This window comes from Carassius carassius, chromosome 31 (genome assembly GCF_963082965.1).
Source record: "Carassius carassius chromosome 31, fCarCar2.1, whole genome shotgun sequence".
Taxonomy (NCBI): domain Eukaryota; kingdom Metazoa; phylum Chordata; class Actinopteri; order Cypriniformes; family Cyprinidae; genus Carassius; species Carassius carassius.
The window spans coordinates 21,903,422-21,929,295 of NC_081785.1; the positions used below are offsets into that span (position 1 = coordinate 21,903,422).

A 25,874-nucleotide genomic window follows, 5' to 3' on the forward strand; every position below is an offset into this window, starting at 1 on the left:
TATTGTGCCAGTTTATGCACACAATACAATTTTACATGTAATTCTGCAATCTTAGAATCTGGAGAAGAACAGGAGGGTTTGTAGAAATGTTAGAAGCACTTTTATTTATTTATCTAAATGTAATTTATTTTGTTAAAATAGGCTGGTAATAGCAGAGATACAGTGTAATTTTTCATTCAAATACATTAAGCAATGAATCACAAAACATAGAATAACTGAACACAGGGTTTCCTAAACTTTCCCGACTGACTTCAAAGAACCATGAATATGCGTCTCTGCTGTTAAATTATTTAAATATTTAATTTCATTCCGACAAAAGGGTTTGTGAATCCCTGATTTAACATGAACTGTTATCTTATTAATTATAGAGAAGCCAGTGTTGCAATCATAAACAATCACCATATCACTATAAATGTGGATTATTCTTGAAATAAACAGTACAGGTACTGAAAACTGGATATCGTCGCAGTAAACGACTTTTATTTGGACAGTGTCTTGTTCCGTGTCATACTTAATCTGATCACCGATTGGTCAATTTGCGCAGCGACGTCGGTTACGTCATTACGCGTTCTAACGGGCGGACTTTTTCAAAATGGAGGAAAGGCAAACATTTTGGAGGGGAATACAAATATACGGACTAAATGCATTTTCATACATCATGCTCGAGTCAAAACACCTCACGTTTACGGAAAAATAAGGATATTTTGGATAGACTTACCGAATCGAAGGCCTGAAGAGGATATGAAGTGAAAATGAGTGTCTCAATCGGTGACAAAATTGAGGTAAGTGACATTAACGTTTGCGCGGCCGCTTGCAGCTCGAGAGCCATGATTATTTAATATTATTTCATCCAATTCTTAGGCTGTATGTATATTTTAAGTTCCCCAAACAGCTAAAGGATCCATTGTAGGTCTTTGCTCACGTTTGTTTTATTTTTGGGAAAAGTAATGTTAAAACAAAGACGAAACTTCAGTTCACAAAATGTAAGCAGTAACGATACGTTAGTTAAATCATACTAACAGCCGGTTAAACTACCGTTCGGACCTCGCCTTCTGTTCATCTCTCAGCGGTATATTTAAAGTGTTTTGGGAATTTGGAGCCTGGAGACGGTTGCTAGGCGACTCGCATCAGCGTCAGGTAGAGTCGCGTGAGAGTGATGAACGGATGAACAGATGTCAGATGCAGGTAACTAGTGACCCGTCAACAAAGAGTGCAACGGGCTGCTTTTTTTAGTTGTCGCTGTAATCCGTGATCGAAACATGTTGGAAGTGATTCATTCATTCCTACTAAATTTGACTACGAAAGCAAAAGATCCAAATGAGGACAGAATATTGGCATCATGTGTGGTTCTTACAATCGAGGTATGAGATTTCATTCTGAGGATTAGTGGTGAAGAAACTTAAGGGGGCAGGACTGATCTCATGGGATTTCCTAAAATCATCTGATTTGATCTGCTGGAGTCTAATGCAAACAATTCATTTTTCTGCTTTAGGACTTCAGGGTTCTCACCTTGTTGGGTAAAGGCTCCTTTGCATGCGTGTACAGAGCAAAATCTGTAAACACGGGCTTGGAGGTGGCAATCAAAATGGTAAGAACCTACTTTGTGTGGTTAATTAACCATAGTGCCAGGGTTGTGGCTGTACAGCAGCATCTGTTCAGAAACGTTCACGGTGCCCCATGTGTACTTGCAGATTGACAAGAAGGCCATGCACAAAGCTTGCATGGTGCAGAGAGTCATTAATGAGGTGGAGATCCAGTGTCGGTTAAAACATCCCTCGGTTCTTGAGGTGAGTCTGAAACCTTCATCTGTACAACTGACTCATGTTAGTGTCCAATGAATCTGAATCAAATTATTTTGACAATTGATCTTACTTTTAAATGTAAAAAAACGGATTGCATATTACTATACTGTTCATTAAAATCCTAAAATGTCACAGGAAATATTGAATCCAGATATTTTGCTTATAATATTTAATTGGCTACAGCAGTGGTTTTCAGTCTTTTTGACTGCAAGGCCCCATACATGGTTTCATAAAGAATTATTTTTTTCTCTGAGCTGTTAAGCTGTTTTGATAGTTTATACTTTTTAAACAAGTAAAATGCATTTTATTTTAGTCGTAAAATCGTAGTATAATAGTTGTATTATAGTTGTTTGTACATGTGTGTTTTGCTGTCAAATTCTTTTTACTGATTTTTATAATAAAAATAATATTTATATTATAAGTATTTTTTAAAGATGAATACTGACTCAATTGAAGCAACTTTACTTGATTATCCATATATAATTTTTTAGAAAAATCATGTTAAAATGTGAGTATCAAACAGGCTATGATACATCAGGCTTTTGAAGAATGTTTATATGTAGCACAGTATTATTATATGCTTTGCCTCCAAAATAAAAGCTACAGAGCTTTGACCACAAAACTGAGCACTGAACTATAACTTTACTAAGACATATTATTGGGAGATACAGAGTGACAACTAATATTTATATACATTTTACAGTATGTAAGTAGTCTTTCTGTTATAAAGCTTTCATCGATTTCACTTTTTGGCCATATATATAACAACATCTGCATCAATTTTCAAATTTTTGCTCAGTTTGGGCATCTGAATGAACAGCCTTCCATTTCTACAAAAAAAATAAAAATAAATTAAATACATAAAAATCCTCAAATGTCCTGTCCAAGATCACAGGCATCTAAGCATTCTGCACTCTGCCCTTCTTTAACCAGTACTTGTAGCACTCTGGAGGTAACCTCTTTCTGAAGGAGGCCATGTGAGCTAAAACAAACCAGCTGCCAAAAGGCCACTTGTTGCGAACAAAGACCCGAGTCACTCTGGGTTCAAAAGGTTTTGTCCAGACCCGGCTGCACGTTAAACAACACGAGTCAACAGGGCCTGCTCATCCTCTTAATAAAACAACTCTACATATTTCAACTCTTAACAGCTCAGAGGTTTATTTTTATTTATTTATTTGTTTTTTTAAATACAATTTCTACCTAATAAAATGTTTTAGGGCTTGTCATGACTAGAAAATGTATACGTGTTCTTAAAAAAAAGTGTTTTTTTCCAGTTCTCCAAATCACAATTGAAAATTATTTTCAATGTTTTTTGCATGATCCCTGATTATGCAAAGAAGAAATGGGGGTGAATAGTAATAAGAAAAATAGAAATTCTTCGGTTTGTAGTTGTTTTAGCCATTTTAATACTTTAGGAACAAGAACAGTAATACTTTAAAGAACAGTATTAGTCTTTGTGAGGATCTTATTGAAGACATTAGGACACTAATCTATTAAACAAAAAAGATTGAAATTTTTGACGTTTTAAAAAAAATATATTATCCTGTAAAAATAACTAAAAATGTCATGGACAAGTCCGAAAATTCATGGGACAAGAATAGTAGAAACCCGATTGCTTTAAAATAAAAAAATTATGTAAAATATTATGAAATATTTCTTACTGGATGCACTGTAATACTGTCATATAGATAGAAAGCAAGACCCAGCATGTGCATAGTATTATGTTTTCTGCTGCTCATCTAGATCAGGACTTAGAAGAGATACTGTATCTCAACGGGACCTTCCTGGTAAAAAAAAAAAAAAAATGCTGCAATTGTGGAGTATGACATTATTAAGCATATTATGCATTTTGCAATGTTTGAAGGAATCTGCTATCCTGAATGACTTTCATTCAAAAAGTAGCTATTGACTAATCCTCTTATTTTCTCTTCTCTGACTCAAGCTGTACAATTACTTTGAGGACAGTAATTATGTGTACCTGGTTCTGGAGATGTGTCACAATGGGGAAATGAGCCGCTACCTGAAGGAGAGGAAAAAACCTTTTACGGAGGAAGAGGGTAAGTTTTTTATTTTATTTTAAATTTTTTATATAGAATAACAATAGCAGGATTTCCGTGGGTCCTTAAAATTAAGATTTTAGGAGGTCTTAAATTTGAGGACGGAAAGACCAGAATTGCAATATGCACACTCAAGTTCACAGCAGCTATTACATTAAAAATAGGGGTGCACCTATCCGATATTCAGTATTGGTATCGTTTCGATACTGGCATTTTCTGCCAGATCAGGGTATTGGTCGGATGAGATCGATCCAAATCCGATATAGTGCTATACTATTGTCATTATTATTAAGCCCAACGAAAGCCACATAAACATAAAAGATCATTATTTTGTGTATATGGGGTAAGTCACGGCCTAGTGGTTATACCCCTGGTTTCACAGACAGGGCTTAATCAATCAATCAACTTTTTTATTCAAGACACAGAGGTCCATAGAGACAACACAGTACAGATATATACATAAATACAAGACAATACAAAACATTTAAGTATGATGCAGGTGAGGCATCATTAAAACATATACAGGCTTCGGGTCCAATGTTTCCAAAAGCAAGATGTGTACCTTGTGTCACTCTTAGAAACATCAACTATGGACACAATGATCATATTCTTAGACCCCGTCAGTCTGCACATGAATCTATACATAAAATTTCTTAAAACAGCATTAAAAGTGGGCACATTGTTAGACACAAACATTTCACTGGCACTACTCCACCTAGGAATTTTAAGCACAATTCTCAGTGCATCATTATAAGCCACTTGAAGTTTTTTCATTTTCGACTCACTAAAATTACACCACAGGTGGGCAGTATACAGTGGAGTGCAATAGGTTTTGAAGAGTGAGATTTTAACATCAGGAGTGCACATGTGGAATTTGCGTGCCAGCATGTTTGCCTGCCCATACAGTTTTCCACACTGACGCTGCACATCATCATCATCACAGAGGTCATCTCTTATCACATGTCCCAGATATTTAACTTTCTTTACAACCTCTAGTGGTTCACCTGCCAATGAGTAAGAAGGATAGACACACTTCTTATCCTCCTTTGTTCTAGCGATCAGCACCACACTCTTCATTGAGTTAAATTTTATATCAAACATTAGTCCATATTGAGAGCATATTCTAAGAAGTTGCTGCAGGCCAGCACTGGAGGGAGACAGTACCACCAAATCATCAGCATAAAGCATATGATTAATGAGACTATCCCCCACCAAGCAGCCAGTTCTACAACCCTTTAGCTCCCTAGATAAATTATCCATGTACAGATTGAATAGCAGCGGAGACAGAATTCCGCCCTGCCGCACTCCATTGGAGACATAGAAGGGTGTTGACAAACTCATCCCCCACCTGACTTGCATAGTTTGGTGAGAGTACCAGAACTGCAATATCCTGATTAGGTAAGAGGGGACACCACGCTCATGTAGTTTACCAAACAGTTTCCCATGGTTGATACGATCAAAAGCCTTAGACGCATCCAGGAAACACATGAAGACTGTGCTATTGCGTGATCTGTACCTATGGACAATTTCTTTAAGTGCATAAATACACAGATCAGTTCCATGCTTGTTCTTAAAACCAAACTGATTATCCGTTGACACTATGTATTCTGCAATCCTATACATAAGGATCCCTTCTAGTACCTTGGATAGTATACTTGCGAGTGCAATAGGTCTATAGTTATCTATACTAGTTAATTTACCAGTCTTATTTTTAACTACAGGTACTAGCAAGACAGATAACATGGATCCAGGAAGTATGCCATGCTTCATTAACCCAGAAAAGCAAAGAGCAAGTATAACTGAAATACTTTGACTAGCGTATTTCAGATGTTCTGCTGTTATTCTATCCCGCCCACAGGCTTTGTTCATTTTAAGTTTGTCAATAGCATAACATACTTCCTCCGGTCCAATGACTACACCATCACTATGAGGTATCTCTCCTATGTTAAACACATCACTCTTCACACAGTTAAAAATGTTCTCATAGTGTCTCCTCCATAGCTCTGCAATATTTTCAGGTTCAGTAATACCATCAATACTAGAAGGCAGTGGCATTTTGCTGTTGTTAACCACTTTCACCTCCTTCCAGAACTCATAAACATTATTAGATTGTAACTTTCTCGCCATAGAGTTCGCCCTCATAGTCTGCTCATTTCTTTTTATAAAACGCAAAGCATATTTAAACCTAGCATTAGACCGTACCTTGTGCTCACAGACTGGGCCGTGCCTAGGTTTGCCTGCTAAGACCCATCTTCTAAATGCATTTCTTGCCTCCATATGAACATCATGGACATAATCATTCCACCCTGGTCTTACAGTATGTTGTTTCACCACTTTACTTCTTAGTGGTTCACTTCCATCAACTAAACAGTTCACAATTCTATCATACATTGCACATAGGTCATTATTGTGACTTACATTCTTACAGCTGCTATCCACACACATAATTGCATCAACAGGTAACTCAATATTTCTCAAGTGCACATCAGTCAATAACTTGTAATATTGCAGGTCATCTTCTGTAAGCCTTGTCCAGTCCAGTATCTCACCTGGTTTATGGCTGTCACTACAGACAAGCTCAGGTAGACCCTTAATATTTATGAACATAGAGACAGGAATATGGTCTGCTGTGGCCAAACCATATAGGATCTCAGCCTCCTTTATACAATCATGTGCATCAGCTGTAGATATACAATGGTCCAACCAGGATATAGTATGCCAAGCTTCACTCACATGTGTATAGCTATCAGCTGGCAGTAATTCCTTAGTGGACAAAATAACCTTGTTATCTTTGCAGAATTGTGTCAAGTGTTGACCAAAAAGTGAATTAGTATCCGATATATCAGCATTCAGATCCCCCAAGACAAATATGGATGTATATTCACTTTCCCTTATGTAAGACTCAATAAAAGCAAGCTTATTCAAGTACTCATTTTCATTTTTGTGACATTCATATGGAGTGTATACATTTAAGATTATAAAAACATTCTTATTATGCATCACCTTAATTCCTATGCACCAGTCCACATCTAACCTGATCACAGTGACTAATGGGTCAAGTTTCTTGTGCCAGAATATGGCCACACCTCCTGGGATCCTGCCACGCAGAATTCTGGTGTTTAGGTCTGTCGTGGATTCCCCTGCCCCATGGAAATCATTATGCACAGTGTTAAGTTTATCCAGATCTTGAATAGCTAAAAAAGTCTCTTGCAAACACACCACATCAGCATTCTCAAAGAGCTTGTCAATGACAGTGCGTTGGGCTCTCGCTCCAGCATCCTGTCCAAGCTGCAGACCACGGGAGTTATAAGACACAACTCTCATAGCAGTTTATCATTGTTTAACATGCATGGGACGCCCTTGGCTCAGGCGCACACATCTCTGTGTCAAGTGATGCTTTAATACCTGCCCCTACCGCAGCCCTAGGCTTGCGATTCTCATAGAAGCGCCTTACATAGGTCCCTTCTGGCCACAGCTGTGGTGCATACATCTCTGCTACTTCCTTGCATTCAGCTGTAACTTTGAAAGAGCTGTAGCGAGTATACTCAGTGCCAATCTTCTGACAAATCACATCTCTGGAAAGTTGTTCTTTTAAATAACTAGCCAGAGTCTCTGAGTCTAGGTCAGGAGCAAGCTTTGTCACAAACACACTCACCAGCTTAGTTGTCACTGCATGTATGTTCTCCACAGCACCAGTTCCAACTATTCCATAGGTCTTCTTCTCTCTGGGAGGATTCAAACTAGTCTTGTTCTGTATTGCAGCAGTAGATCGTTTTCCAGAATGTTGCTTGCGCTTGCCATGCTTTAATACACGGCTCCATGCAGGGGACATCGCCACCTCAATCCCCCCGCCAGCTGTCTCCTCAGTGACAGGCAACGCCGAGGGTGCAGACTCCCTGTGACTTGGTCCATGAAGCTGGGCCTCCTCACTGGCCATGGTTGTGGCTGCATTCCCCTTGCTGGCACTGGGTTGCTCAATCACACTCAGTCGTTTGCTAATGTCTGTAGTTATTCCACGAAGGTTCTCACATTCAGTCGCCTGCTTACTCACAGTATTTTTCATGGAGGCCATCTCTACACTTAGGCGATCAATCTTACTAACCAGGCAAGAGACATCGAGGCTATTAAAAGTCACTGATGGTAAATCATCCAAGTGATAGGACACAAAGCGAGGAACATTCTCACCAACCTCATTCAGTAGTTTTAGACAGCTCTTAACATTGTTGACATCTTTCAGTTGCCCTTTGTGAGCTACACAACGCTGCCCAGTGCCAGGACACCGTTCAAACAGGACCTTCTTGGAGTTTTCAATCCACTCTGATCCAAAGTGATTTACAGCTATCAGGATAATGTCATCCTGAGGCACAGTCTTCAGTTTGACAGAAAGGAAGCTTAACAGTTCATCTTCCACTATAGTTTTGCCATCAATAGTGGTATAAATCTCAGGTTTAATCCTTTGTTTGATAACATGCCGTGCTGCTCTGTCATCGGCGGCCATCTTGTTCCAACCACCGCTTAAGACTAGTCCTAGACTAAAATGTAAGTCTGAGCTGTTTCCACTGAAATAAACTTGCACTGACTGATCTTAAAAATATATCAGTGCCTTTTTAGTTTTAAGATGCACATCGGTAATGTTTTTTTCTAAGCATGTTTATAAAAATTACTTAAATGTCCTAATTGATCTATGGTCTAATCCTGGCTTAGTCTAAGCCCTGTCTGTGAAACCGGGCCATAGAGTTTGACTCCTAACCCTGAGGTTGTGGGTTCGAAGTCTAAGCCGACAATACCACAACTGAGGTGCCCTTGAGCAAGGCAATGAGCCCCTAACTGCTCTCCGGGCGCCGCAGGTTAAATGGCTGCCCACTTCTCCGGGTGTGTGTTCACGGTGTGTGTGTGCACTTTGGATGGGTTAAATGCAGAGCACGAATTCACCATACTTGGCTGTATGTCACGTCACTTAACAGAATATGTTGACATGCTTAAATATTCAAAAAACATATTATTGTAGGTTCAAGGCCGAAAGGGGAACAGAGTCGCGTGACAGACACAGTGATGAAAGTTGTATGTGTTTACAGTACACAAGCCACTGACGGTTAAGACCGCTGACTCCACTGTGTGACCGTCTCTCTCGCTCTGTTTCTCTCTCACACACACGCACCCATACATGCAATGCGCAAAACTCCGCATTCGAACATTCATGTTCGCATGCTGTTCTGTTCTGTTGTAAGTAATCTTAAAGATTCCTAAATTCATCTACTTTGGGAAGGCCAAATAAAGTGCTTTCACCTAGATACACACAGCATCTCCCTGACATGGCTGCTTCAACACTAACTGCGTTACTGAAACCACATCTTCTTTATTTGTGTGAACATTTGGGCAGCATTATGCAAATATCTCCAGATAATGACATGTGGGGGCATGTTTAAACGAGCCGTTTTAGGGGGCGTGGCAGAGTCTTAAATTTGATAAAGAATATCTCTTTGAATTTGAGACTTTAGTCTTTGCAACTTTACAGATCTGCTTCATGCACCAAGATCTTGTAACACTCCAAAGAAAAAGGAAAAATTTAAATCGTATCATATGACCCCTTTAGTGTTTTAAAGCCATAATGTGAGGTACAGGTGAATATTTAAGTCCAATTCATGTAAACTCTTCTCTCTGCTGTGGCTGTCTGTCATCCTCCATTCAAACTGTGCGTCGCATTTGGTTACGACAGTCAAGATGATGCACTCTCCAAGAAGATTAATGGGGTGGTTCACTGTATTTTTTCTAGGCTTGACTGTGTTTATGGGGTGTAGTCTAACATGTGCTCATGCATTATTTTTCACATAATTTACCTGTATTCCACACTGATCTTTCCCTTCTCTTTAAAAATGCCCCGATTTATTTTCTGTTATTATGAGGCCCCTCCCTCAGAAATACTCAATGGGCTGAGATTGGTCAGCTGGCTCAGTGTATTGTGATTTGCGAAAGGCACAAAAACATTATAAAGCACCAAAACGTTTTCGTGGACAGATTTCAATAGTTCAGTGTGAGGTACAGATTAATACTGAAGTAATTAAACTCTTCTTTCCGCTGCAGCTGTCTGTCATCCTCCATTCAGCAATCCATCCGTGCAACCGTATATATATATAAATGTTTCTGTAAAAATAAGATTGAAAGATAAAAAATTTAAATAATAGTTTCCATTGATCTAGTCTTTGCATCTGTTTGATGTTTGAGGCAGGTCTCTTCTGTTGGAATAGAATTGGCTAGATGGCACTGTCACATAAAATATGGTCCTAGTAGAATTGCTGTCCTGAAACTGCAGCCTCTGGTATTGCAGGAACACAGTATTGGGGTTGTTTTTGTTCAGATCAATGTGAAAATCCACCCATGTTTTTATCCTGCAAACATGCAGCACTGTAAATGTGAAACTGATGGATCGAAAAGAAGATAATGCATTATAAAAATCAAAACAGCAAAATTTATTTACATATTATTTAATTAATATAAATATTTGTATTTATAATTATTTATTGATAAAATGTGATTTTAAAATAATAATACTACTTTTGGTTCATCCATTTTATTAAAAATGGTTTAAAGCCTGAAATGTGAAGTGTATCATTTTATTAAAAAATTTTTTTTTGTGAAAACTTGTATCTGAACTGTAAATCATATGTTTTACAGTCATTTTACAGTTTAATATGTTATTATATACTGCCCTACCTTGTTCATTATGGTGTTCATTTTATTTGTGCAGGTCTTAAAAAGGTTTTTAAAAGTCTTAAATATTATCTTAAAAATCCTGCCGAAACCCTGCAATAATCAATCCAAAAAAAAAATTTGTCATAATTACAGCCCAAAATATTGCTGTATCTTGCCTTTAAACACTGTTTTCAGTTTTTATTTTTTTTTATCAACAGCGAGGCACTTCATGCATCAGATTGTGAAGGGAATGCTGTACCTCCACACTCATGGGATCATGCACAGGGACCTGACCTTGTCCAACCTCCTGCTCACCACCAGCATGAATATTAAAATTGCAGACTTTGGTTTGGCAACGCAGCTTAAGCTTCCCAGTGAGAAGCACTTCACCATGTGTGGCACTCCAAACTACATTTCACCTGAGGTGGCTACACGCAGCGCTCACGGCCTGGAGTCGGACGTTTGGTCCCTGGGCTGTATGTTTTACGCCTTCCTCACGGGCAGACCTCCCTTTGACACAAACACTGTCAAGCATACCCTCAATAAGGTGGTTCTGGGAGAATATCAGATGCCCACTCACATATCAGCAGAAGCTCAGGACCTGATTCAGCAGCTCTTGCAAAAGAACCCGGCCCTCAGGCCAAGTCTCTCCGCTGTGCTGGACCACCCCTTTATGACTCATTCGGGGCCCACCGCAAGCAAAGACTCTGGGAACAGTGACGGGGGGTCCATAGACAGCGGCATAGTCACCATATCCACGGCCTCCAATGCCACCAATAGTAGCAGCAGCAGCCGGCTACAGAGGGAAACAAGGCTGGTGATTAGTCAGCCTTTACCCAATCGCATGGTGCCGATCCGAAGCCACTCCCATCAATCCACCAGCTCCAGTTTTAAGAGCGGGCAAGATTGGCAGCCAAATTTACAAGATGATTTATCAAGGATGGGTGTAGGTAAAGTTCCCATGGGCGCTGACAGCAGAAGGCCTCATTCTCGCTACTTGAGACGGGCTCATTCATCAGATCGATCTGGTGCTGGGTTCAGCAACACCCCACAGGAGGCGGAGCTGGAGAGATGCCACTCTGAAGAGATGCTTCCAGGGTCTGGACGAATATTTTCATCAACCTCCAGTTACAGAAATATGCCCCGTGGCTACTCTGAGCAAGGGCGCCTACCTTCACCACCTGTAAAACAGCCTGCAATGTAAGAGCGGTGTTATTCTATCAAAAATGACTGCAAGGTTTAATAATGCATTGAGCACAGCTGACTTATTTGCTTTTTTTAGCATTATTACAATGTATTTTTTTTGTAATTAGTGCTTTGTGTTTCTTCCCACCCCTCTCTTCTCAGTCTGGGCTCATCTTTGTCTTCATCCACCCATTCAGTGAGGAGTCAAATGCCTGATTCTCAGACACAGGCCTGGTTCAGCTGCGATGGTAAAATTCCCATCAGAATTCAGTTTAAAGAATATTTCAGGAAAAATGAACATTCTGCCATCATTTCCTCTTGTGTTGTTACAATTCTGCGGAGCTCCACACAACCAGGGCTATTGTAGTTAATTGAAACTAATAATATATTTTATTTATCTTAAGTCAATATACTAAAATAACTCAAATTAACTGAAGTAAATAAATAATAACTATAGACATTAAAAAGGTAATAATAATAATAATTATGAAAAGATCAAAAAAAAAGAAAAAAGAATAGTTGCTAAAAAATAACTAAAGAAAAGTAAAGAAAAAAATTGTTTGTTTATTAACCAGGTCCCTCATTTTAAATACATTGTTGGCATGTTTTATTGATTTGTTGCCTTGTTTTAATTTAGCTAAATTGTGGCCATGATTTAAATAAAACAAATGTATCATTTGAGGCCACCTCCTTGTTTTTCACTCTCTATGTCATTTTGTCTTTTCTTTTAGAAAATAAAAGGTGACATTTTATAGATTCCAGGATTCCAATTTAGTACATTGTGAATAGATAGTGATTCACACTGCCGAAAGCTTCATAAAAGAATAAGAAAAAATAATTAAAGTAGTCCATGGAGCTCTGCACTATAGTCCAATCTTCTGAAGCCATGTGATAGATTTTTATGAACAATATTAGGGAACTAATTCTGTTTAACATATCAAACTTGGTTTGGCGCTTCGTGTGGCGTCATGTTTAAATATGCATAAACATAACTGAGATTTTAAAAGCTACAGTATGCCTGAGACAAAAACAGTAACATGTTTTGAGCTGATTTTAATCAAAGCTATTATTTAGCTTCAGAATACTTAGAATACTTCAGAATACTTGAGACATAAAATATTTTTTTGTATGGAAGAGCAGTGTGAATAATCTTCAAAACACACTTTTTTTTCCCATGGAAGAAAGAAATACAGGTTTAGAAGCAAATAAGAAAATTATGCTAGAATTATGAATTATGCTATAAAGTACAGTCGTGGCCAAAAGTTTTGAGAATTACATAAATATTAGTTTTCAAAAAGTTTGCTGCTAAACTGCTTTTAGATCTTTGTTTCAGTTGTTTCTGTGATGTACTGAAATATAATTACAAGCACTTCATACGTTTCAAAAGCTTTTATCGACAATTACATGACATTTATGCAAAGAGTCAGTATTTGCAGTGTTGGCGCTTCTTTTTCAGGACCTCTGCAATTCGACTGGGCCAAATCCTGACTGATAGCAACCCATTCTTTCATAATCACTTCTTGGAGTTTGTCAGAATTAGTGGGTTTTTGTTTGTCCACCCGCCTCTTGAGGATTGACCACAAGTTCTCAATGGGATTAAGATCTGGGGAGTTTCCAGGCCATGGACCCAAAATTTCAACATTCTGGTCCCCGAGCCACTTAGTTATCACTTTTGCCTTATGGCACGGTGCTCCATCGTGCTGGAAAATGCATTGTTCTTCACCAAACTGTTGTTGGATTGTTGGAAGAAGTTGCTGTTGGAGGGTGTTTTGGTACCATTCTTTATTCATGGCTGTGTTTTTTGGCAGAATTGTGAGTGAGCCCACTCCCTTGGATGAGAAGCAACCCCACACATGAATGGTGTCAGGATGCTTTACTGTTGGCATGACACAGGACTGATGGTAGCGCTCACCTTTTCTTCTCCAGACAAGCCTTTTTCCAGATGCCCCAAACAATCGGAAAGGGGCTTCATCGGAGAATATGACTTTGCCCCAGTCCTCAGCAGTCCATTCACTATACTTTCTGCAGAAGATCAAACTGTCCCTGATGTTTTTTTTGGAGAGAAGTGGCTTCTTTGCTGCCCTTCTTGACACCAGGCCATCTTCCAGAAGTCTTGGCCTCACTGTGTGTGCTGATGCGCTCACACCTGCCTGCTGCCATTCCTGAGCAAGCTCTGCAGTGGTGGCACTCCAATCCCGCAGCTGAATCCCCTTTAGGAGATGATCCTGGCGCTTGCTGGACTTTCTTGGACGCCCTGAAGCCTTCTTTACAAGAATTGAACCTCTTTCCTTGAAGTTCTTGATGATCCTATAAATTGTTGATTTAGGTGCAATCTTAGTAGCCACAACATCCTTGCCTGTGAAGCCATTTTTATGCAACGCAATGATGGCTGCACGCGTTTCTTTGCAGGTCACCATGGTTAACAATGGAAGAACAATGACTTCAAGCATCACCCTCCTTTTAACATGTCAAGTCTGCCATTCTAACCCAATCAGCCTGACATAATGATCTCCAGCCTTGTGCTCGTCAACATTGTCACCTGAGTTAACAAGACGATTACTGAAATGATCTCAGCAGGTCCTTTAATGACAGCAATGAAATGCAGTGGAAAGGTTTTTTTGGGATTAAGTTAATTTTCATGGCAAAGAAAGACTATGCAATTCATCTGATCACTCTTCATAACATTCTGGAGTATATGCAAATTGCTATTATAAAAACTTAAGCAGCAACTTTTCCAATTTCCAATATTTATGTAATTCTCAAAACTTTTGGCCACGACTGTATTACTTAAGTATAACTTTTTTTTTAAGCCTTAGGACTTTGAGATATATTAGGTTCCTAAACCTTGAAACATTTTTACTGTCCAGGACTGTTTAAGAGGCCGGCGGACCTGAGCAGTCACAGCAGCAGTGGCAGTGTTCACTCTGGACGAGGGCCAGTCGGGACACAAACCTCCTGCAGTGACAAACCCAGCAGCCTTCACTCTCAGCAGCAACAGAGCCTTTTCCCCCACAGCAATCCAGGACCCTGCAGGGATGATGGGTTTGGATCAGGACACGTGTCAGAATCTCAGGGCTACTCAGACGCTCAGTTTCTTGGTCCACCCCTCTCCAAAGGCAAAGCAAACACAGAGAAGGAGAAAGTGTTCCCTAAGAAGAGCTTCCCACCACTCTGTGCTGTCAGACTCAAGCCCATTAGACAAAAGACCAAAAACGCTGTGGTGAGTGAAGCCATTACTGTCTTATAACCACTTATTATTATATTGCCTTGTGAAACCATACGCCCATTTCACTTTGAGATTAGAGCACTAGGGAGAAACCTGTAAGTTATTAGCTAGAATTTCTGATTTAGATCATGATGTAACAAAATGTGTATTTCCTCTCTAGGTCAGTATCCTGGATTCTGGAGAGGTGTGTATGGAGCTGCTGAAGGGACAAGGAGCTCAGGAGAGAGTCAAAGAAGTACTTAGGATATCCTGTAATGGATCCATGGTGAGGGACTAAAAACCCACTAATTCATGCAATCTAATTAATGTACTTCATACTACTGCTGTGTGTGTGTGTGTGTGTGTGTGTGTGTGCACTTCAGATGGGTTAAATGCAGAGCACAAATTCTGAGTATGGGTCACCATACTTGGCTGAATGTCACGTCACTTACCGTTCCAGTTTTTAGGGGTCAGAAGTGCCCATTAAGATATTTATAATGTTATAATGATTATTTGTCATTAGTGGAGAAAATGATGAATGTTTGTGAATCTCTCTTTTTTTGTGCACTGTTTTTAGGTTACAGTGTACCAGCCCAATGAAGGCAAAGGCTTCCCTGTGTTAGACCACCCACCCTCACCACCTGAAGACATTCTCATCTGCAGCTATGAGGACTTACCAGGTACAGCACCACACAAGACTTAATGAGATGATAATGCTTTTGAAAGGGTGATGTGTTTATAATATTCATAGTTATTACCGTTTCACTCAGACGTCTCTAACTCGCTTGGTATTTACTGCAGAAAAATACTGGAAGAAATATCAGTACGCCACGAAGTTTGTTCAGCTGGTGAAATCCAAGACGCCTAAAGTCACGCTATACACAAAATTTGCCAAGTGCATGTTGATGGAGAACACACCTAATGCGGACCTGGAGGTGTGCTTTTATGATGGTGAGCGGCACAGATGATTCAGTAGTCACATTTCAGCAGAATTAATTGTTTGTAGTGTTGATTTAGGCTTAATGAATTATTTTTTTTCTCCATCCTTTAGGTGCAAAAACCCATAAGACGAGTGAACTGGTGCGTGTGGTGGAGAAGAACGGGAAGTCGTATACAGTGAAGGGTGACGTTGGGCTGAGCGGACTGAGTCCTGAGTGCAGACTCTACATGGAGCTCTCTGAGGAGGTACTGCATTACTGCGGCATGTTCTCTACTTTGTGAAAGCACGACTTGACATGTTTTTTATAGTAAAAATGACATTCTGCATTATGATAGATGCACATTCAGTGCTTGCATGTTTATATTAGGTCTTGCAAAGTGCAGGTGGTACAGCTTGTTATATTGTTCCTCCTGCTATTATAATGCTTACCAAGATTCAAAGCTTGTTTTTTGTTCTTGTTCTTAGGGGCATCGAATGTGTCTATCTTTGGAAGCGGCCATCACTGCTGAGGAGCAGCGAAGCGCTAAGAACACTCCATTCTTTCCTATCACTATCGGCAGGTGAGGCTTAACCTGTCACCAGAGCTAAAAACCCTCTTGGTTGAGATTAAAAGCCATGCATGAAGTTTGTCTCACATTCACCATCTTATGCTCCACCAGGAGACCCACCAATCCAGCGTTTTCAGCTTCTGAGCCTCAGTGTTCGTCTGAGTCTAGCCCAGCAGCACCTGCAGCGGTGGCTCAGGTGTGCCTCAGTCCGCCCCGGCCACCCCACATCACACCATCAGTACGTCATGCATGCACATTATCCAAAAGCACATCAGTTTCGGTATTTCAGAGTTTGTCCCACTCTGAATTGAAATGTTTCATTAACAGTAACTTGTGCCCTTCCCTCTAGATGATTTCCTACGCAGGATCAGACTTCACCACAGCTAGTGTGGCTAAAAGCAGTTCACCCCAATCAGGCAAAGGTGAACGCACCGTTAACACGGGAAAGGTGCTCAAGTCCATTTTTGTGCCTAACATCGGCTGGGCCTCTCAGGTAAACTTTTTGACTAGATGTTTTCTTTTCTTTTTTAAGTATTATTTTTATTAAAATAAAAATTATAATTATGTGTAAATAATTTATGTGTGTGTGTATATATATATATATATATATATATATATATATACATATACATACAGTGGGTACGGAAAGTATTCAGACCCCCTTAAAATTTTCACTCTGTTATATTGCAGCCATTTGCTAAAATCATTTGTTATTTTTTTTTCATCCTTAATGTACACACAGCACCCCATATTGACAGAAAAACACAGAATTGTTGACATTTTTGCACATTTATTAAAAAAGAAAAACTAAAATATCACATGGTCCTAAATATTTTTTTGATTAGTATTTAGTAGAAGCACCCTTTTGATCTAATGCAGCCATGAGTCTTTTTGGGAAAGATGCAACAAGTTTTTCACCCCTGGATTTGGGGATCCTCTGCCATTCCTCTTGGCAGATCCTCTCCAGTTCTGTCAGGTTGGATGGTAAACGTTGATGGACAGCCATTTTCAGGTCTCTCCAGAGATGCTCAATTGGGTTTAAGTCAGGGCTCTGGCTGGGCCAATCAAGAACAGTTCTCAAGAACAAGAACAGTTGTTAAGCCACTCCTTCATTATTTAACTGTGTGCTTAGGGTCATTGTCTTGTTGGAAGGTGAAACTTCGGCCCATTCTGAGGTACTGAGCACTCTGGAGAAGGTTTTCGTCCAGGATATCTCTGTACTTGGCCGCATTCATCTTTCTTTTGAACCAGTCGTCCTGTCCCTCCAGCTGAAAAACACCCCCACAGCATGATGCTGCCACCACCATGCTTCACTGTTGGGACTGTATTGGACAGGTGATGAGCAGTGCCTGGTTTTCTCCACACATACCGCTTAAAATTAAGGCCAAAACGTTCTATCTTGGTCTAGCAAACTCCATGGGTGCCTTCGTATGTCTTGCACTGAAGGAAATGCTTTCTTCAGGCTACTCTGCCATAAAGCCCCAACTGGTGGAGAGCTGCAGTGATGGCTGACTTTCTACAGCTTTCTTCCACCTCCCGACTGCATCTCTGGAGCTCAGCCACAGTGATCTTCAGTGATCTTTGGGTTCTTCTTTACGTCTCTCACCAAGGCTCTTCTCCCCCGATAGCTCAGTTTGAACGGATGGCCAGCTCTAGGAAGGGTTTTGGTCTTCCATTTAATGATTATGGAGGCCACTGTGCTCTTAGGAACCTTAAGTGCAGCAGAAATTTTTTTGTAACCTTTGCCACAATTTTGTCTCTGAGCTCTTCAGGCAGTTCCTTTAACCTCATGATTAGGGTTAGAGTCTTATATAGACAGGTGTGTGGCTTTCCTAATCAAGTCCAATCAGTATAATCAAACACAGCTGGACTCAAATGAAGGTGTAGAACCATCGCAAGGATGATCAGAAGAAAATGACAGCACCTGAGTTAAAAAAATGAGTGTCACAGCGAAGGGTCTGAATACTTAGGACCATGTGATATTTCAGTTTGTCTATTATAACGATCAACAAGATAAGTATTATGGGGTATACACGCCAAACGCGGTGTCTGATCCATAGTCTGATCACGTCTTTGCATTGACTTTGTATGTAATCTAAAGTTACTCGCGCAAATCGCTGAACTCGCGTTAAATCCATGATTTATCTTTCCGTCTGATTGATGGCCGTCAGCGGTTGGGTAGAAGACAACAAATCCCATCATTCCATGCTCCTTCTTAGCATCATCAAACCACGCGATTGTTATTGTTTTGGTAGTGCGCCCTCTAGTGGCAGGTCCTATAACCTGTACCTTTAAGGGGGTCTGAATACTTTCCGTACCCACTGTGTGTGTGTGTGTGTGTGTATATATATATATATATTATTATTCGCATTTAAGTGTGTTCATGTATTAATTCTTTTTTAGTTAACTACTGGTGAGGTATGGGTTCAGTTTAATGATGGATCACAGCTGATGGTCCAAGTTGGTGTCTCTTGCATCATCTTTACTTCCCCTGATGGACGCATCACTAGGTAAAGCTTGTTATAAAGAAAGAAATATTATTTAAGAACCATGACACTGCATTTGCAATGTATGTAACTTCTATAATGCATAATCCAGTTTTAATTGCAAAACGAAGCCATGGACATTTATAAAGACTGTAATCGAAAATCGTTTAAGAATGAATGCTGGCAGAGAGATACGGTTCTGAATTCCTTTGCTTTTTGTTTCCTGTCAGATATAAAGAGAATGAGAAGTTGCCAGAGCTGGTCAAAGAGAAGCTCCACTGTCTCTCCACCATCCTGGGCCTCCTCGCCAGCCCTGCGGTCAGACGCTGATGAGCACTAAACACAAATAAACCTGTGCATCGCTGTTGGAAGCACTTGTTTTTTTTTTTTCCAAATTCTCATGAAGGTGCTTTGAGTGTTTGTAAATACATTTTTAAATGTTTGTACATATAGTCCCAAAGATTATGAAAATTATATATTTTTTATGTTGTACATAATGGGTTTCCTGTTTTTGTCTAGTGCATTTAGTTTGTGCATGATGCCTTTATTTTTGTGTATCAGTTCTGCTAAGCGCTTCAATGAAATGTTAGCTGTTCAAACATACAAGCATTAAACATCTGCTGCCTGGTGTATTATTGTCTTCTGTGTTTATTTAAAACATGTGGGCAGGATTTATCATACTGTTCAGCTGGTTTCTGATAATGACAAAATGCCAATTAAAATATAAATGGATGAATCCAACAAAAGATTTAACATTTTTTGGAAAGATTTGATATTTTAGTCTTTCACCCCAAAATGTTGAGATAAGAAGAATATATGTTTAATAAAGATAAGTTTAATTTTTAGTGTCCTGTTGAAATGCAAAAAAATCTCATGCTCAATGTATTACATTTTTTAAATTTGAAAGTATTTTGTGATGTACACTTGTTATATCATGGTAATACAATGTATTGAATTATTTAATTTTTGCTTTTATATTTTTAAAGTATTAAAGACCATTTAAAAGTTTGGAGTGTGTTCTCTTATGCCCTCCAGAGGCTGCATTGATTTGATCAAAAATACAGTAAAAACAGGAATATTGTAATTTACATAGCTATTTTCTATTTTAATATATTTTGAAAAGTAACTTATTACTGTGATGCAAAGAGGAATTATCAGCATGCTCTACTCAAGTCTCCTGTGTCACATTTTCCTTCAGAAAAAAAGAAAATATCAGATATTCATCTGTTTTAGACCCTAAAAATTGCCAAGAAAATATAAATATTTTGTATAAAAGAAATACAACTGTTGTTTACAAAGACACTTTGAACAAGTATTTTACACTGCATTCTCAAACACTAAACTCAAACAAAAACATCCACACGAATGGTTTGAATTTATTACCTTGTTTTCCACAAAACCCCGGTCAGTGCGTGAACTTCTCCACGTGAGTAATCGCGTTGCACTGGCGCCCCCTCGCGGCAACATTCACTCAGTCGATTCAGCGGCAGCAAGGCGTCAAGCGGTACAAACCTCCTGTCATGCTTTAAGAGGAACACACACGCACACACACACAAGCTAGCCGAACTGAACTGAGCCCAGCCCCACCTCAGGAGGAGGCTGTGCTCACTCTCTAAGCGTCTGGATCGAGAGCAGATCTCACTCGATCCATCTGATCACCAGCAGAGCGCTTTAACTCTCCGTCTCAGCAGACCGAGTCATGGAGACCAGACTGCCCTCCAGCTAGCTAACTGCTATCCGCTCGGAGCCCGAAAACATGCGCTAGACAGGTATTTACTCTGCTGCGTCTGCTCTTTCAGTGTCCACAGGGGAGAAAACACGACTTGAAGATTTCTGACATCCATCAGTGAGACTTGAGATGATCTGAATGTGAAACTAGGTGGAGTGCTAGCTTGTTTGCGCTGCTGTTGAATGGGTTGTTTACGGCGGATTTCAGGAGACCTCCGGGGTATCTAGTATTTCTTTCTGTTTTCAAAAATGAACAGAATATGTATAAGGAGCAGATTCAACTGTATTTGTATTCAGTGATACTGTGAGAGTAAGACTTACACCAGAGGAGAAACATGGGCTGTGTCTCTAATTCTAGTGAGCTGTCTTCCTGGACAGCATTGGTGGGCATCAAGGCGCTTTCTAACGAGCGGAAAGTTTCATCTGCATCGTATCTTCGAATCACGGTCGATCTGGTCTGTGGTGCGTCAGATGTTTGCATCTTCCTTCAGATTTATGTAGCGCTGCAACTAACGATTATTTTGATAATCAATTAGTTGGCCGATTATTTTTTTCCGATTAATCGGATTAAAACCCCCTTTTTTTATTTGTTTTAATTTTACTGACAAAAACACACTATTCTACATTCTGCCCAATGACCTTAAAACAAATGTTCCAACTGAATGCTATGAAAACATACAGTGTTTAACAATTTATTAGAGTTGTTCCGATTCTGATACTAGTATCGGAAATATCACAGATACCACAACAAATTCTGGCATCGGCGAGTACATGAACCCATGCGTTCATTCGCTTCCGTGTTAGTCCAAGCGCAGGACTCCAGACTGTAGCAGAATATATACTAGTGTCTGTGAATATTAAACTGCAAAATAATATTTAAATATTACTCCTGCAAATTCTACATCACTGTGGGTGACGGGCGCAGATGCGCGGGAGCTCGCTGTTTTGTGGCCTCTGCCGTGTGTCACTATATGAGGACACGAACGCATAAACCGTCACTTCATGAGAATTTACCGTTTAATTTGAGAAAACTGTCATATAAACACACACTCAAAGATCTTCATGACAACCCATCAAAATAAATGTTCGGTTTAATGTGAGTAAATTGACAATATATTAAGCTACTGTTGTAGCCTACAGCAGATTTAGCTATGTCTCTATGTAGTAATAATAATACGTCTCCATTAATAATAATAATTATGCCTAGACGGTTGCTTGTTTTTTTTACTTGTTTTGTTGTAAAGAGATTATCTGATTTATATATCATTTTTTTTATTTTCCTAGACTTATTTGTAACAGGTTTTTATACAGTTATATTGTAAAACTGAAAAACCTTTTTTAGTTTGCGGTGTTAGATTTTTGGCTGCATTTGAAGTTCTATTTCGCTTAAGAAAATAAATAATATTACTGTCAAATTCATGTCAGATAATAAAAATACTGTAATAAATACAGTAGGTCACCATGTATTTGTTAATGTTTTATTAAGGGATAAGTCTGAAGCACAACATAAAATAATTCTAGCAATTTACACAGGGCTAGTAGTATATACAGCTGTATATACAGATACACACCCAGGTATCGGATCAGTACTCGGTATCGGCCGATACCATGAGCCAGGTATCGTAGTCGGTATTGGGAAGAGAAAAAGGGTATCGGAATTTATTAGACCACCTGTCATAAGACAAAACACAAATATTTTAGGAATCTGTCAAAAAAAAAAAAAAATTCTAAAAATGTAATTTTTTTTATTTTTGGACAAATAACAAACTGAAACAACTAAATAGAATTTATTCACATAATAACAAAGATGGCCTTCTTTGCCTTTTATAACAGCTCACAGGCTTGCTGGCATTGTTTATCTACTTTTGACTAATTTGGTATCTGAATAAAAAAACACCATAAAGCACTTGAGAATTTTTTTCTGCCTTTTTTTCACAGATAACAGCAATAATTATATTATAGCATTAAAATAGCTTACTACTGTAAATAAAAACCTTACGCATATTGGAGGTCTAACCAATACAGAAAGCTAAAAAATAATTTTGTTAATTACCAATACTGTTAGTTAAGAGCAGCAGTGGCACAAAACCTTAAACAAAACTGGTTAAAATTACATAAATATGTTTTAATTAATTTGTTAATCACTTTAGGCTACATAGTGAATATAGTTTAAATCTCTAGATAGAAAATTAAAATAATAAAGATACTAAAAATGAATAAAATCACAGTCTCTTTCAGTAAAGATTTCAACTTAACGCAAACTTTCAGGATGGGCTTTTAAGCAAAAATGTAAAGGCTTGCGTGAATTTTTACATTTACAAATAAGGATATGACCGTTAACTAAAAGTTTTTTGCGCCAAGGACACACACGTGTATCTGTAAAAGCGCCTGAAAGGCAGGCCATTACGCTAATGCATCAGCTTGAAGCTTAAAATAAAGTTTTCTCATGTTTTGGGAAGCTTGGATCATGTACTTGTCTTGTAGGAGCTCATTCTGTTTCCTCCAGTATTTGTAGATGCTTTTTGTCCATAGAAATGCGTTATTCAGTGCTTTACTTTGATGCGACCAGCTGCAGTTGTACGTGCACTGTGGGCAGACCCGACTAATCGATAATGAGAATTGTTGTAGATGATTTTCATTATCGTTAATAATCGATTTCATCGATAAGTTGTTGCAGCCCTAGACTTATGTTGTATTGGTCGATTAATCGAATAGAACTCACATATAATGATGCTTAGATTTCTTTTGAGACTGAAGCTCCGAACTCCTCCGTGATGTTTGGACTCGCAAATACTGCATTGAACTCTCCCATAATGTTCTAAATGTTTAGATAGAAAGTGCGAACTTGCTTATGATTAATGGGATGTTCAACTTGAATGTCTGGACTTGAAAATTATGAATGGAATACTTAAATCTAATGTTTAAAGTCTCCTATGATTGAATATGATGCATTAAATGTTTGAATAAAATATTTAAAATTCACATATAATGCAACGTATTTGAATTAAATCTTAACACAGATATGATGCATCTAATGTTCAAACTGAACTTTCACGACAACTTAATCCGCCAAATTTTTAAATAGTTCATTTATGTTTGAAATGGGGTATAAAGCATTGTATTGTATGATCAAAATGAATTTTGAACCAAACCTGTAATTCCATTGTTTTGTATTAAACCATCTGAAATTTAAATCAAACATCCAGATCACATGTTTTGAATTTTTAACTCTCAATTGATGCAGCAACTTTTCAAAACACGGCTCTGAATTCGCCCATGATTCTTTGAAGATTGCATTGAATGTTTAAACTGAACCTTCACACTTGAATATGATGCTTTGAATGTTCGACTGAAAACTTTTGAGCTCCCATAGAATGCACTGGATGTTTAAATCAAATCTTAAAGGGATGGTTTACCCCAACATGCAAATGTTGTCATTGTTTACATCACCAAACCTGGATGAGTTTCTTTCTTCTGTTGAAAACAAAAGAAGATATTTTGAAGAATATCGATAACCAAATAGTTGACAGTACCCATTGACTTCCAGAAAATGGAAAAAGTACTACGGAAGTTAATGATTACCCAGCAACTGTGAGGTTACCCATATTCCTCAAAATCTCTTCTTTTGTGTGTGTTTAACACTGAAAAACTATGCATCCAGTATTCAAACTGAACTTTCGCATTTTGACTTTTGCGTAAAATTTTTGCATTGCTTTGCATGATAAAAACGAACTTTTTAACTTGCCTTTGATGCAACACATTTTTGAATTAAACCTTTGAATCTCATTATGTTTTAATACAACATTAATACCCTTTATATGGTGCGTCTGATTCAGTTTAGCTTGGCAGTTCACTAGGTTTCTTGTTAAACCCATAGAGCTTCACAGCCTAGCTTGAGCATTGTTTTGGACAGAACCTGTTTTGTACATTTACAGACGTGTCTGATTCTTTACAGTCCACCGTTGGTCTTTAGCTGTTTTTCATTTAATGCTCATGAAGGTTTGTAATTTAAGGTTCTGATAATAATCTCTGTTGGCTTTGGCTTGACAGGGTATTGCAAGAAGACTGTTTCCTGTTTTTTCACTGGAGTGACACTGCTGTCACATCTGGCTATCAGCAGTTGAAGATGCAGACTTTCCTGAGAGGAAGACGAGTGGGCTACTGGCTCAGCGAGAAGAAGATGAAGAAACTCAATTTCCTGGCCTTTGCAGAGATGTGCAGGTGAGAGGCCACCATCGATCTATCAGCCGGCATGTGTTTCCATTGAAGAGCACAACAGGTGCCTGTTGCTGTTGGGCATTTGCTTCACTTGTGGTCAGCGGTTCATCAAAAACAGCTGTTTTCTGTGCCTGCTTTTGTTGTTTGACTGATCAGTTGATCTAAGTGTTTGAATAAATAGGTGTAGCATGTTACGAAGGACTTTGAACTGTGGTTGAGAAAGATCCAGGAAGGTTGCTTGAGGTTGTGTAATACAGTGCAGCAGAGAGGGATGTTAACATATGATACATTTTAACATACAGTCTGTTTTTGTGGAAGTGTCTCATAAGCAGAAATTGGTGCTTAGGTTGACAGACTGCATTTGATTTAAAGAAGTGTGTGAATTCTGTGACTCAGACACGTTACATTTTTTTAAATTTAAATGGGCTGCTCCAAACAGTCCTCCGTTTGGCCGCTTGTTGGGTAAATGGATAACCTTGTTCCAAGCACACGCCATTGGTTAAGCCAGTCTTGGCATGTCCGGCTGGTCAGGTTACTTGAGCAATCAAAAGATGAATGGTTTTATGCTTGAATCTGACTGTCTGACAAATGTTTTAAGGTGTGCAAATTATTTGCATGTTTTTGACACGCAATAAACATACTCTCTTTCTTACAAACGCACACACACACAGTTCTGACACACCGAAACATACACACACTTCTCTGGGGATTTTATCAGTAAAATAGTTTAGCAACTTAAAAGTTACTTGTCATTTCTCACTAGCAAGGTAAAAAACGGTGTTTTTAAAGCAGATGAACTTGCAGTTTCACTATTAGTAGAGATGCTGCTGTCAAACCATGCTGAGAGACTCGCAGACTCGGGGAATTCTCTCTTTCTCTTTCATAACTGCATCAATAACTGCATTACTTTCAATGGCTCAAGCCTTGGTGACTAGCTCTAAAACGATACGCTGGATGAGATGCGTAAAAAAATGAATCCTACACACAAGAGCGTTTTAAGAACTAAAACCTGACA

At 38.8% G+C, this 25,874-nt stretch overlaps 2 protein-coding genes across 2 annotated transcripts in view; both read left to right on the forward strand.

Moving 5' to 3' along the window:
* Positions 1-560: 560 nt before the first annotated feature.
* Positions 561-19,543, forward strand: LOC132111780 (serine/threonine-protein kinase PLK4-like). Its single transcript, XM_059519372.1, has 16 exons — positions 561-782; positions 1,493-1,588; positions 1,692-1,787; positions 3,745-3,859; positions 10,768-11,749; positions 11,897-11,982; positions 14,602-14,954; positions 15,121-15,225; positions 15,517-15,619; positions 15,741-15,890; positions 15,991-16,124; positions 16,345-16,439; positions 16,539-16,665; positions 16,777-16,920; positions 18,831-18,937; positions 19,144-19,543. Exons 1-16 carry the CDS (start codon positions 753-755, stop codon positions 19,241-19,243), a joined length of 2,823 nt encoding a protein of 940 aa, XP_059375355.1. The 5' UTR covers positions 561-752; the 3' UTR covers positions 19,244-19,543.
* Positions 19,544-20,362: 819 nt separating this feature from the next.
* The window catches only part of LOC132111782 (inositol-tetrakisphosphate 1-kinase-like), a 51,067-nt gene continuing 45,555 nt past the window's right edge, over positions 20,363-25,874 (forward strand). The window contains exons 1-2 of the mRNA XM_059519375.1: positions 20,363-20,682; positions 24,692-24,862. Coding sequence (XP_059375358.1) covers positions 24,768-24,862 — 95 coding nt within the window. The 5' untranslated portion in view covers positions 20,363-20,682; positions 24,692-24,767. The remainder of the gene's footprint in view (positions 20,683-24,691; positions 24,863-25,874) is intronic.